The sequence below is a fragment of the Chaetodon trifascialis genome, chromosome 2 (assembly GCF_039877785.1).
Source record: "Chaetodon trifascialis isolate fChaTrf1 chromosome 2, fChaTrf1.hap1, whole genome shotgun sequence".
Lineage (NCBI taxonomy): Eukaryota > Metazoa > Chordata > Actinopteri > Chaetodontiformes > Chaetodontidae > Chaetodon > Chaetodon trifascialis.
In genome coordinates, this window is record NC_092057.1 from 15,680,242 (window position 1) to 15,694,662 (window position 14,421).

The window sequence follows — 14,421 nt, forward strand, 5'->3', positions numbered from 1 at the left end:
CACTCTTTTATGCATGTGCTTAAATATGTTTAGGGGTTTACAGCGAGGAAAAAAAAAAAAAGAAGATTGCTGGCACAAGGCATACAAACATTATTGTATTTTATTCACAATTTTCTGGATTTACACAAAATTTGACATGGATATATGGATAGTGCATAAAAAAAGGAAATAAAAGTCTGGGTATTAATTTCACCCACCCACTTATCACTCCAAATGAATAAAGTATGAGTAACATCTGTTGTGGAAAAATGAAGGTTCTGTAAAGGCTAAACTGAACACTCAATGAGCAGCTTGTCATCTAAAATGATTATTACAGAAAGTAAATTGTAACATAGCAAGATCTTTATTGGTACACAAAAGCAGTAAAAAGAAACTGTTATAATGATAATTAATCAGATGACCATCATATCACCTGGTGGGCTACATTTCATGAACATATTCACAGTTTTACAATATGAGGATCCATGTTTCCCCACTGATGATGCATGGCGTGGCTGAATCACTGAGCTATAAATAGGCTATAGATGGCAGCAGGCAGGAAGCAGCAAACATCAAACCAAGAAGAAGAGTTCCTGGTATCAACAGCCGACCTGCACTTCCTGAGGGCATCAGATCAGAATGAAACTCTATTAAAAGAGACTATGATTCACCCTGTGTTATTTTAGTACATGGAGATCATCTTACTTCAATTCATTGGAAGATGACATGTCCAAATTTTGAAAAAAATGCTGCCTTCAGGTACCCATGAAAAACATAAACTGGCAAAGACAATAGCTTTATCTTCTAAATAATGAAACATGAACAATGCAATGAGAGTGAAAACATTAAATGCAAATGATGTCCTAGCTGGATCTTTATTCTGTCAGTGGTTGGAAACTCTCCAGTGACCTCCAGACTTAAAATTTTTATTTAACAATCCAAATGTTGTTCCACCTTACATACAATCCTGTTTCCCAAATATTTGAGACGTTGCATAAAACATGAAAAAACAACAACAACAAAAACAGAATGCGATCCTTTGCTAATGCTTTTTGACCTATACTCAATTCGAGTTGAAGCTATGATTGCAGCATGGCGCTTACTTACTTGTACATGAGTCAGACTCTCTGTACTGGCCCATCTCTTCACTGGTCTTGACAGACTTCAGAAGTTCTGGGCTCACATTCCCTTTAAGATACAGAAAATGTGGCAAAGGTAAATTACATTAAATATCCAAGCTGTACTTAATGATTTGTCACACTTGATAATTAGCTGAGTTTAAAGGCAGTGATTGACCTGCTTTTAAGTCAGACTCCTGCAGTGTATTTCCAATGTTTCAGGAATAATAAATTCTACTACCGACGGTATCAAGTTCTGTTTTCCTATCGGTTAGTTTTCATGTAGGTGTGATCGCTTTACAAGAACTTTCACTTCAGACGGAGCGCTATTTCAATACTTCACAGTCATTTCTATTCTTTCCAGCACAGAAAACTTTATCATCATCACACTCTGCTGGTCAGACGAGACAGCTGCATGCCGTCTGTGGGAGCCTCCTGAGGGTATAAATGCCTGTCCTGTGCTATACTGTGTGAAACCTCTGTACAGACACTTCTCTGTTCCCGCCTGGGACAGAGGAAGGGACAGAAAATGAGATGCACAGACACTCAAATCCAGCATCAGGTTACTGAGCGATTTTTCAGGTTTTCTAAAGATTTTCAATGGCCATAATTGTTCATTGTCCTGATGAACACAGCCTGGGCACACAGCTCACCCAGATAGATCCTGGAAGCCTGAAGAAGCTCAAGCATTTCTCAACTTACATGCTGTACATTCAGTCCGATAGACTGAGATTTTATCACACACAAAAAACCTTTGTGCCCATTTGTGAACCTACTCATCCTGGTCATAACATAGACAGACACTGCACAGTATGCAGCTCTATCTCTGCTAAATCAGCTGTTCTGCTTTTTTGTTCTTTTAATCTTTACAGTTTGGATAAATATTTAACTGAGATGCATGTTTGTCTCTTTTCTTTGGTGCTCCATTGTTCTTCTCGACGTTCCAGAGATTTTTCACATGTGACGACACCTGGCAGTGCAACAAACCGTGTTATGAACTACCACACTTACTTACATTAACCTCCAGATAGAGGATGTCCCTGAACATATGCTTTCAAGGCTACATCACATGATAGCAGCCCACTTAAGTCTAAATGTCTGCTTTTATATGATTTATTGAGGTAGAGGAATTAATGTTCACTCACTCACCTTCCCGTGATCTTTACTCATGTGTCAAGTGCTGTTGTTGCGTTGAAATGTGATACAATTCCCTTTTATTGCAAATTTGACACACTGCTGTGTTAATAGAGGAGGGTTTTCTGGCTTACCAGACACCATGAAGCTGACTTTCTGGCATCTTCCCTCAGATGCAGAGCTAGGAGAGTCGGGCAGGATGGTGACTCTTGCTGTTTCTAACTGAAGGACTCTTGCAACCCTGCTACGGAAGTCAAATCTGGACAAAAAGAACCAAAACATCAGCTTTGTAGTCTTAATATAGCAGGTAACAGGATACTCAAGTCCAGATCCTGAAGGATTATATGATTTGTCAGTGACACAATAACACATATTTGAGTAATACATGAGTCATATATTAATGCATAAATTAAGATATTCTTGGCGGATATATCATGAATTCATGTTGCTCATCCTTAAGAAATGATCAAGCAACTATGAGTTTACATGGACAGTCAACTTGTAATGGATCATCAGTAACTTTCACCACCAAAATTAGCTGGAATTCAGTTACATAGAAAATGGGCATTTCAGGTCCATGCATTTGATCTGCCGCCCTGAGGGCAGAACAGTACCTGTTCTCATAGAAATGTGACACTTGATAGTAAATGTTACTGCACATTCATTCACTTATTACATCAAAACATGCAGACTGACAGCTCAAAAGGCAATGCACGTCATCAATCAATCACTGTGTTCTGACGTCAAGAAAAAAACAGACGCTTCTTTTCTATGAATTGTTTCATTGTTGAGGAGGCACTGTGGTAAATGCCACAGACTGTACCACAGAATTCTTTGACTCAGCACGACTGTTCTGATGACAATGAGTTTTTGATTAACAAGTCCAGAAACAATGATTGGAGTGCAACATTTTCTCTCTCCTCCTCTCTCTGTTTTGCTTTAGAACTATTGATGAGAATGAAAATATGAAATGAAACGGAGACGCTCTATCACAAAACACTCTCACAGTTGACTTTGCGCTAGTTCAATGGTAACTGACAAACAGACTGGCACTTTAATGGACTTTCAGCGGGCTTCACAGTTAACGGCACTCATTCCAAATATGCAGTACACAAATGGCATACAAACACGTTTGTGTGCTGTATTTTCTTACTCTCAATTATTTACACTTGATGTGTTTTAAGATTCAGAAATAAGTCCATTAGGAGTTCCCAGCTACACTGTAGACATTGTATTCTGTATGCATTGAAATTTTATTGCATAAAAATTAGAGAGAAAATGTTATCCTGCTCACATTTTAGCGTGCATATAGTATGTACACTTCCTTTGAGCAGTGACACTGATACAGTGTGACGTTAATTAGGGTGCAACTGTGTTCAATTGCACACCACCATATGTAACTCATGTGTCTCGGTATGCTGTCCATGTTTACATAGCCCATTTGGTACAAGGCATGTTTTACAAAGAAAAAAAGACAACATCAAACCATTTAAATTCAGAGATGAACATAATAAAAATGTGCCTCATCTAAAAGGACACACTGCAAAATAGAACAAGATAAAATGAATGAAACATAGAAAAATAGAGGACAAATACTTTACAATGCATATTCTTTCTCTCCACCTGGTGTAAAATGCATCCAGGTGTGATTCATGCCATATCTGTGATGAATAGCATGCTAGAATCTAAACTATAATAATTCCTGGTGCCCCATGTTAGACCAAGTGCTGCAAGCTGAAGCTCAGCCCAAAACCATCTGTCTGATTCCACCAGTGACCTGATATAAAGTACTGTACATCTGCAAGCTGCTCTTTCTACTCAAAGAAAGCACCTAATCTATGAAGTCAGAAAGGTCCACAGTATTTACAGGAAAAACATCTGTAGTATTTGATTAGATGACTCTTCAGGGCAAAAACTAAAAGTCAGTCAAGGCATTTAAAGGTACAGTAGTGATAAAATGGTGTTAACCTCGCTGTAGGAGTTTTTGTTACTCTCACCTGTTGAAGTCAGTCACGTTGGGAAAGGTCTGCTCTGCTGAAGGGGATTCTGGGAGGATGTCGGCACATCCAATGATGCTGTCGCCGTTCTTCAGCACTAGAGACCTGTGGACCACTAGAGACAGAGAAAACCAAGAACTATGAAATAAGCATTGCTGACAAAGGATCACTTGAAGGTTTTATTCTTTGATGCCAATGCTGCGCACACACGCAGTTTTATCTGTGTGTGGTACCTGTGAAGTCCCCGGTGAGCTCGATGATGCTGTCAGTGTAGAGCTGTCCTTCAGTCAGGCTGACTGTGCCTTGCCTTGCAGATACCTCTCCCACCACACAGCTCAGAGGGGTTTCGAGTGAACAGCTGGAGCTCTGAAGGAGGAACACAACAAGGAAGTGCACATTTAAGCACAATTTGGACACCACAACTCCCGCTGGTTATGCAAGTTAAAGTTAAAGTTACCTAAAAAAAAAAAGTCAGTGATCAAAATCCTCAATTTGAATATAGTGATTTATCTGACTAAATGATGCAGTCTTTTCTTTAAATCAGCTTTCTTTAATGAATAATGCTCATCAGCTTCATCAACATAAATGGACTGTATTTATATAGTGCTTTGAGTGGTCGTCAGACTAGAAAAGTGCTTTTACAGCACAAGTCTGCTTTCATCCTTTCACACACACATTCACACGATGGCTAGGCAGTATCTTGCCCAAGGATACTTTGACATGCAGACTGCCGAGGCCAGGGATCGAACCACCGGCCTTCTGATAAGTGGACAACAGCCGTATAGGTGTACAAAAACATTTGACTTTTGGACTCAACAACACTCTTTAGCTTTTACGTATTTGATAACAGGAGTCAGAAACAGTCCTATACCACTAATCTTTATCTGCAACTGTTGAACTGAGCTTGTCACCGAGCATTTGAGAAAGTCCTCATTGCAAAAGTCATCTCACAAATTACACTGAGCAGCGGGCTTACGGAGCTAAAGTAATAATGAGTGAAACTGTTTTAATTGTGATTTCAAACACAGACCAATTTTATCAAAACTTGGAGAGAATACATTATGTTGTCAATGTTTTCCACACACTAAAGAAAAGTTACATGATTTGATGATGATGGCCAGATAAAAGTATGCCTGCAGTCGATGCTAAGTTTGTCTTCCCTTGCTTTCCTCTTGTACATACATACAGTCCAGTACATACACTGTATCATTACACTTGATCAAGAATTTAGCGAAGTATATTACTCCTACTGTGTAACTGCACTGCTTCAAAAACATCAGTCAAGCAGTTTACTCTGAAATCTGGCCGATGTTTGGATGATGTAATTATTCAAACTGACTTAAATTGAGTTGTTTTGATGATGGTCTTTCTACACAATCAGTAATGTAATCCAGAGTTTCTGCCATCTTTGGTCATAAAGATTAAGTTTCTAGGTTTTACCTCACATGCATGGCATTTTAAGATAATCAAAGCAAAAAAACTACACAAATTGAAAATTTTGAACTCTTGAATATCAACAAAGAGCTCTGCAGTATTGTTCTGCATAAAGTCTAAAAAAACGAATAAATAAAAATAAAAAATGTCCAGAATAATAAAGAACTTAATAAGAAGAAAGCACACTAATTTACATTTATACTGCTGATTTAGCAGCTTTAATAATTAAGTACTATCAGCCTTCCAAAACAGTCAACATCGGGACACAGGGAGAGAAGAGACAGTGTGGTCTCACCATTGACATCATGTTGAAGGGATTGAACGTTCCTCCCACACTGATACACTGGTTGTTGTTGGTCCCCATATGGTTGATGAACAAGGATGCCTCATTTACCTTCAGGGATGGGCAAAATACAAGTGTGAGTGTGTGCACGCATTGTTTTTTTGTATCTTTGTATGTTTGTGTGATCTCAATTTGTCTCATAAATACAGAGAAAGACACCCATTAACAATGGAAACATGCTGCAGACACACATGTACAGTCTCACCCTAATCCTTCTGCCTTCAAAGGCAGGATATTAACCCTCACTGCCCCTAATGCACATCCTCCTGCCCTCAGATCACAGGCAGCTGGTCACATTGTCCTCAGAATCAAGGAAACATCGACCACTTCTCTGGATTCAACTCCTTGTAACTTAGGAAAGCAAATTTTGAGTCTATCTGCAAAATGAAACTCAAAACCTTTCTTTTGTTATGTCCTTAAACCAACTCTTGTACTGCCAGTGTGGACCTGTGTGTGGGTCCCGGGTGCTTCCTCTCTCTCAGACACTCGACTCTGGCATCTACATGCAGTTGTCCGGGCTAAATGTATCCCATCTCTAGCGCAGTGTCTTTACCTGGCACTGGATGTGAGTGCTCTCATACTTCCTGATCCCAGTCCAAGTTATTGTTCACTTTTCTTTTCTACCTGGGCAGGCTCAGCTTCTCAGTTGTCCCACATATCACATAACTTTTCTTTGGAGCTTTTCCAAGTTTTTCTGTGTATTTTTTAAGGGTTGAAGACGTTTAATGTTATAGCTGATTGTTGTTAACTGGTATCTGATTTGAACTTTTGTTTTCATTTTTAGTATGTTACGTTTCTATCAAGGAGACTTCCTTGTGAAAAGGAACATTATAGATTTGACCTTTGTGTGTACATATACAGCACATGACTCCGTACTTACATTTTCTCTTGCCAGTGACTGAAGGCTCACCTCCAGTGTGACGTCAGCGCGACTCCCATCAGGAAACACCTGCTGGCGCTGAAGAGAGACAGAGAGAAAGAACAAAAAGCAATATTTTCATGGTTAACACTTCAACCAGAACTGGGTACTTCTGAAAGACAGTATGAAGGCAGTTCAAATGGATGGGCCACTGGGAATGTGGCAGACATTGCATACAATTATTATTGTTAAGGTATTAACTCTCTGTTCGGTCAGCGTGAGCAAAACTACTTAAGCTGAAACATTAAGTCCCCAGACTGCCATTTCCTTCTTGATAATATAGCCTCTTTGGAGACAGTACAAGTTCTTATCCATAGATGTAGGGCACAGCTCAGTATGGGGCCTCTGGAGGACGGCTGACAGAGGCAGCTGTTCGCTCTATGAGCTTCTCAGTTCAGGGGGCCTGTAGGTTCCACTATAGCAGATGGATGGTAAGCTAAGCTAATGGTCTCACCCCTGCTTCCCATAGCCACTTGTTGCAACCCACCACAGGCATAATGAATTCACTGTCTGTCCAGCGCAGCAGAAATACTCTGTCATGTTTTTGTGGCAGCTTGGCTCCTGATAAGTTAGCTGGAAAGAAAACCTTGTATGTGGTCTGTGGTATCAAAGGAAACCATCTGATTCTGATTCAAAGAACTTGCTGCCATCATGTAGAAAACTTGTAACTTAAGTTTTGGTGATTGGCTGTGTGGTTTTCACTAGAATTCATTACATGGCCTTTGGAAATTTCTGCACTTCTAGATTGAGGAAACACTTTCAACATCAGTTTCATAATGTCAGTGTCAAACTGTATTGTCCTTGGGTTACTCAGAAAGGTCAAGTTTCTAATCCTAATTATGAAGGCCAATATTTTACACTACTTAGTCATTTTGAGGGTAAAGGACAATGTATATCTGCCTCTGCAGAGCATCCTTTTTCAGTTCAGGTCATGCACAATACAAACACATTAACTGCATTTGAATTCTTACCACGTGTTCACAAGCAAGAGAAATCAATCTTTGTAAGCAAAGACAGAAATGCAGCTTTTTCTTTCTTACAACTTCATGTTGAAAATGGAAACCATATTTTCTCATGTCTGTCAAATATGTTTTGACATTTTGCACCGTGGCAAAGTTTAGCAACGTGACCTTGAGCAATAAAAATTGGGCAGCTGGGTTAAGCTAGGTTAAACACACACACACACACACACACACACACACACACACACACACACACACACTTGCCTTCCCCTCCACCTGCCCAATTTTTATTGCTCAAGGTCACATTACTAAACTTTGCCACAGTGCAAAATGTCAAAACATATTTAATAGACAAAAGCAAGGTTGTCATTGTCAACACTGCCACTGCTCCCCTGACATGCACAATATGCTGCTCATGTGCTCGTCAATTAACAGCCAACCCCCGCCTCCCGCTCCCACATTAATCATTACTAGCATAACACACCTCAATTGATGATAGGACTGTGTTGCATTTTGGTTAATGTAGGTGCCAAGTTTTGACAGAAGAAGGAAGAAAAATGACTAAAAAAAACAGAGACAATGCTGTGGGAGTGTAATGCTAAATCTGTAGAGTTCTCTTTTAGTTAGTTAGTATGATCAGACAGCATTAACTCAATAATGAAACAGCCACTGAATCATTTATTGTATTGTACATCAATGTTTTGTTTGTTTGTTTGTTTTTTGCACTTCATTAAAAGTCACATTTATGATACTGGATGTTTGTGTGACTGAGAGATTAAGTTTAGTGTGTCTTTACACTGAACATGAAGTCACACGAAAGTAATACAGAAAAAAGAATTATGTGGGACAGAATAGATAAAAATCAATCCTGATGTAGAATAAACTGTATTTTTAACAACATCTATGTTTAATACATTGCCATTAGTGGAAAAGACCAGTTCTTACCAGTCTGACTGTGCCAGTCACTGTACCATTGAAAACAGCCTCAGCAACAGTCCATTGTCCATCTGTATGTCTGTCAGCTGATATGTCAGCACACCACATTCTGTAGAGAACACACACACGCACAGAAAGACACAAAAACACACACAAGCTGAGCAAGACATATCCAAATCCCACAGGATCCACCTTTACAGTTTTCTCCCTCATCATTTTTTGTTGAGTCATTCTCCGTGAATGAGGTAGATTATCTATGTTATAATACAAAACACGACAAGGATATGATTCGGTGTCTGTGACATCCTACACCTGTAATGGGCCTCAATAGACTGGTCAGGTCTGTTACTGCACCAGAGGGCAGCTCAGGGTGGTGAAGATTAGATATCTGCTCATGCTGCAAAGGCACCAGCGATGCCATTTTCTGTATGTTATGTCTGTACCATATATAATGTACATAAAATGATAAATACTTCTCTTTATGGATGTTGTTGTTTTGATGTTGTGGGAAAATAGTCAGTACAGTATAGTGGTTACAGAGTTCATGTCTTTTTTCTAGATAGGAAGATTTGAAATATTTCCTCATATCTCCTTCTCTTTTTCACCCTCAAACTCTTTGCCCTCCTGTTGGCTTCTTTCTCTGTAATGAGCACAAACACATAAATCAGGTTCTCACCTTGATCCATTGGAGTAGTGAACCACCAGTGACCTTCCCACAATGCTGTAAGGTCCAGTTAATGGCATGCCAGGGTCCATATATAGAGCCTGAGACTGGCTGAGGCCATTCAGCATCCCAAACTTCCCACTGATGTCTCCAATCTCATACTGGTCCACTGTGCCAGCTCCAGGTGCTGGGTTGTTGGATACATTCCAGGCTAAAGGGTTGTAGTGGCCCAGGATGTTTGCGTTGGAGCAGGGGTCTAAGCTGCCAGGTTGGATGGGCAGTATGTGAACGTGGTAACCCCCAGCTAAGGAGTCCAGATTCATCAGGGACACGTTAATAGTTGTGGGACCTTGTGGGACAGCCTGTGAGAACTGTACTTGGCCACTGGGCATCCCATGGCCAAACCAGCTACCTAGACTTGCTTTGGGGACCCGCACCATTGTAACGTTGGCACAAGCAATCCTTGGCCCTCCTCTGTCTGCTTGATGGATAACAACAGAGCGACCAATAAAACCTGACAACCAAGAAGTGACATCAGTGTAGAAGTTTTTTGCTTCCACTCCACCCACTCTGGGGACGAGGTTGATGGTGCTGTGTTTGCCGGTGAGGTCTCCCACCTCACAGGATAAGGGACTGGACGGGCTACAGTGGAGGGCATAGCTGCTGTCTTCCGTGCTAATGTCAAAGGGGTTCCAGTGTCCTCCTGTCGTGCTGCAGCGCCCTTCATCATCATCCCTCTCTGAGCTGATGGGATAGCTGTGAACATGCCAGTTGTGGTTTTTGGTTGGTGTTGCTGTGGGTTGTCCATATGACAAATCTGTAAAGATGGATATGTCAGACAGAGGGTTGTTCTTCAGCTGGGTGAACCACATCTCACCAACCACAGGGCTCTGAAATCTGGCTCTGGCTACAGTCACTTCGCCGGGATAGCTGATGCTGCCACAAACATACCTGGCACCATCTGTTTTGTGAATCACAACTGAGCGACCTACAATGCTGTTTTGTCCAAACAGAGGGAGGTTGAAGTCCTTGAATACCATGTCCACTTCGTCTTTACCTGCAAGGGACATATGCTTGCCGCTGAGGTCACCGATCTCATACATGTCATGTGTTGAACCGGGCACTTTTGGGTATGACAGGTCGTCTGTGTTGAGTCCAAATGGATTCCAGTGGCCACCCACATTATCATTTGAACACATGCTGGATGGAGGCGACCTGACTGAGGGGACAGGAAAATTGTGGACATGGTAAGGGCCAACTCTGCTCTGTAAGTTGGTCAGGTTGACCCTCAACTCTGTCACATCAAACGGGGAAGCCTGACGAAAGCTGAAGTATCCTTTGATCCCTTTCATATTCACCACAGCGCTCACCTGTTTCTCTGGCACAACGTAAATCTGAGCACACTTGTAACTTGACCCCATGCGAATGAGAAGAAAGCCGTTGTTCATGTTGAAGCTGGTCAGGTCCAGTCGGGATTTCTCAGGCTGTAAAGGGGTCCCGACTTTTACAACACCCAGTTGGGTCAAAGCTGAGGGGTCTAAGCTTCCCAGAAGAACATCACAGCTTGCAGCAGAGCTCATTGATCCAAAGAGAGTGATATTGGTTTGTAAGGCATTTACCTGACCGATTGTAACAAGGTCTGCAAGCAGCCTGGGGTTGGTCTGTCCTGTGTTGAGGCGGATATAAACATTACCTGCGATGGGACCAGTGAACCTGGCCTGATAAGTCAAGAGTGTTCGACCTTGACTTATAACCGTGCATACTTTAGTGCCATTACATGTCTGCAAAGTCAGTGAGAAGTCATCCAGGTTTGAGCTTTGTTCAAAGAGGCGTGACACGTTGACGGTGGGATCAGCTGTGAAGGTGAAGACACTGGTGCCAATATTTGCCTCAGAACAGGGCTGAGCATAATGGCCATACATGACGGGGAACTCACTGAGGGAAAAATTAAGTGACCCACAGGATCCAGCACCAGACACGTTAACACTGGCTGTCTTGGAGGTGGAGTCAAACTGCACCTGTCCTGTTACTCCTCCCATGTTGAGAGGTGCCAGAAACTGAGCACAGGGAAAGGAATCTGAAAAGGATAACAAGAATGAGCTGATAATCATGGCACTAGTCAAACCTGTTTCAACATTTTGCTGTCTTAGCATTGACATTTGATTGATGCAACTTTTTACTCATGCATGCTCACATGCCTCGAAAGTGACAGCACAGAAGGGGGTGAGAGGGTTCAAACAATTAAATTGGCATCATTTGAAAATCTGTTCACCTTGTTTAATTCTGCCACTTTTGTATGGCGAATGTGTACAGGATGCAAGTCTACCGAACATGCTGACCTATTCATATGAGCCAACTGTGACACCATTTACAGACACAATGCCACTAAACCTCAGACTAATTACACATAATCACTGGACTACGTTACACATAAGGTTCTGTTTAAGTTAACCTATAATTACCAACTTTGAACAATACTTTTGTTGGGCAGGACATCATATACAGTGGTAGATTACTTACAGAAATACATTTCTGTGAAATCACTAAATCAGTTAGATTATGCCGCTTGGAAAAAACATATGGTGGAAATAGGTTGGGTGCACTTTTTAGTTTCTACTCTCAGTCAAATGGTATATATGGTGGCCACTTTCATTTCTATTTTTATCATTCAGCCCACATGGCATTTGAAGTGAGAGTTAATAATGGAAATATGCTACTTTCACATTGTGACTACAGCGGGCCTAAAATAATTCCCGTTAACTCTACACTGTATTTGCATTGCCATCTGAATTCTATTTAAACAGGACAATACAATGTATGTTTGCAGTGTTTTTAAAAGTAAACAATTTGACTTCTCATTGATGTGAAGGGTGAGCTTTATGTTGCATGTGTTATAAAGCTTGTTTACAGTAGGCTAGATCATCTTCTCATTACCTAACAGAAGTTAATCATTAGCACTAATTTATGGCCTCAGAATAATATAATGAAGGGCTTCTAAGGCAGAACTTCGGAGAAAACACTGTTTTGGGAGTCAGAAGGTTGTAAAGTGGATGAGTCCCCATTCTCGAGAGTAGAGCCTCATAACCTTGAGTCATTGTACTAAAACCGATTAGTTTCAGGGCATAAATTATCATAGACACAGATTTGGAATAAACCTGGTTTCTGGATCAAGGTCTTTTCTGTGACCCCCCAGAACAGAAAAGAAGTTATTTATGTGATAAATTTAGATACCATTCACAACTGGTTGAGTTAAACATCATACAGAAAGATAAAAAGTATTAACCAAACCACAGCAGTCTTTGGTCACATGTTGCTGAATAACTGAGAGTTTTGCCTTTTAACTGAGAAACAGAGCAACTAATAAACGCAACACCAATGGGATAACTAAACTAAATAGTGAAATGATAAAATCCTGCACTCTCTGTCCTCCGTGGCGTATGGTTTAAAACCCCTGGCTTAAACATTAGACTGCCGAATAAATAAATCATGACATGAGTCAAAGATGGGATATTACTCACCAAGCAAAGAAAGCAGCAGGGCAGCTGTCAAAAGGCACATGTTGGCAGATGTGTGCAAGACACTCAGCAAAGAGAAAAGGTGTCTTTAGAATGAAAGGAAAATCAGGTTTCAATAAAATTTCACTGAAGTCAAGTAAATCCTAAGGTAAGAAAGAAAAACAGCTCAATTACAGAGTTCAGCGACAGTGGAATGATGCAGTGTGTCATGAAAGTGTCATGTGTGACTGGTTTTAAAAAATGTGCAGTTTCCCTTGTGCTTCTGTTTTTCAGCAGCAGTCTGTCTGTGTCAGGCTGCGATTGGTTAACAGGGCGACAGTATCTCATGCATGGGAGGGAGGAAGAGTATTTGGCAGCCTGGATGGTGGGTGGAGGTTGACTGTCTCTGCTGTGGCCATGCAAAGCTTAAAGCAAAACATGGTAGGAGGAAAGCACCTGTTGATCTGCAGTGTTCTGCAGAGCTCATTTAATTTGGCAATATAGCAATATTTTGATGAAGATTTTCTGGTGGATATTTTTGAGGGGTTTAGTAAGCTTTCTACTTTGTAAAATAAGACCTTTATTGTCACATACAATCGCAGTTCCATGTTCTTTGAGCCAGAGGCTCACTTGCAGTTTTCCTGGATCCATTCATTTCGTTTCCATCGTGCAACCCTTGTTCTTCCTCTTTCTCCTCACAGAATATACTTCGGCTGCCCTTGTGACAGGGTTGAGAGAAAAGGAGAGAAAATAGTAACTTGTTCTAAGAATAGCAGCCTGATGGCCCGTCGCTGTGGGGCTGTTTGGGGTAGGCCACACAGCTATTTACACATATTGGAGGGCCTGTGAAGTGGGTCAGGTCCTTCACTTCACTTGTGTAGATCACTGATTGGGGCAGTAGCTGGAATCTTGACGTGATCATGTTTCTCTCCCTGCACATACACATCCTTTGACCATTTGCACACAATCACACATGCACAAAACAGGCAACCAAAGGCTGGGGAAAATGGAAACAGAGCAGAGACGTTAAAGTGGCAGTAGACTGTTTTCTTGATGAGGGGTTGCCCTTCACAGCATTAATAAACCTAGAAGAGCTTTAGTATCTCAAAATGTATGGAATACCAATTAGTAGTTTTCTAAAGTGAGTTTCAAGAGAACCAGAATAAAGAAAAACATCCAAAAGCAGACCTACATAATAGACATACTCATGGTCTTGTAAGAGGACAGGACTGACAAGATTAAGATTCAGATCACAATCGGTGCTGCAGTCTGCCCAAAAGATCACCAGTGCAATCACAGTTTTTAGGAATTTAACACGCAAACATGCAGAACCATAGTTTCATGACTTATCTACATGCGGGTATCATTTAATAGAGGTGTCAAAAGGACACACTGACCTTGTAGCATCTATGTCCAATTGGACCAGGAATTTGCGTTACGG

The 14,421-nt window shown here is 41.0% G+C and overlaps 1 protein-coding gene across 1 annotated transcript; it reads right to left on the reverse strand.

Moving 5' to 3' along the window:
* Positions 1 to 82: 82 nt before the first annotated feature.
* On the reverse strand, positions 83 to 13,239 carry cusr (Copper-only SOD repeat protein). Its single transcript, XM_070983138.1, has 10 exons — positions 13,005 to 13,239; positions 9,499 to 11,563; positions 8,832 to 8,931; positions 6,886 to 6,963; positions 5,958 to 6,056; positions 4,462 to 4,594; positions 4,229 to 4,343; positions 2,366 to 2,490; positions 1,087 to 1,167; positions 83 to 599 (listed from the first exon to the last, which is right to left on the reverse strand). The coding sequence occupies exons 1-10, from the start codon at positions 13,042 to 13,044 to the stop codon at positions 508 to 510; spliced, it is 2,928 nt and encodes a 975-aa protein (XP_070839239.1). The 5' UTR covers positions 13,045 to 13,239; the 3' UTR covers positions 83 to 507.
* Positions 13,240 to 14,421: the final 1,182 nt, after the last annotated feature.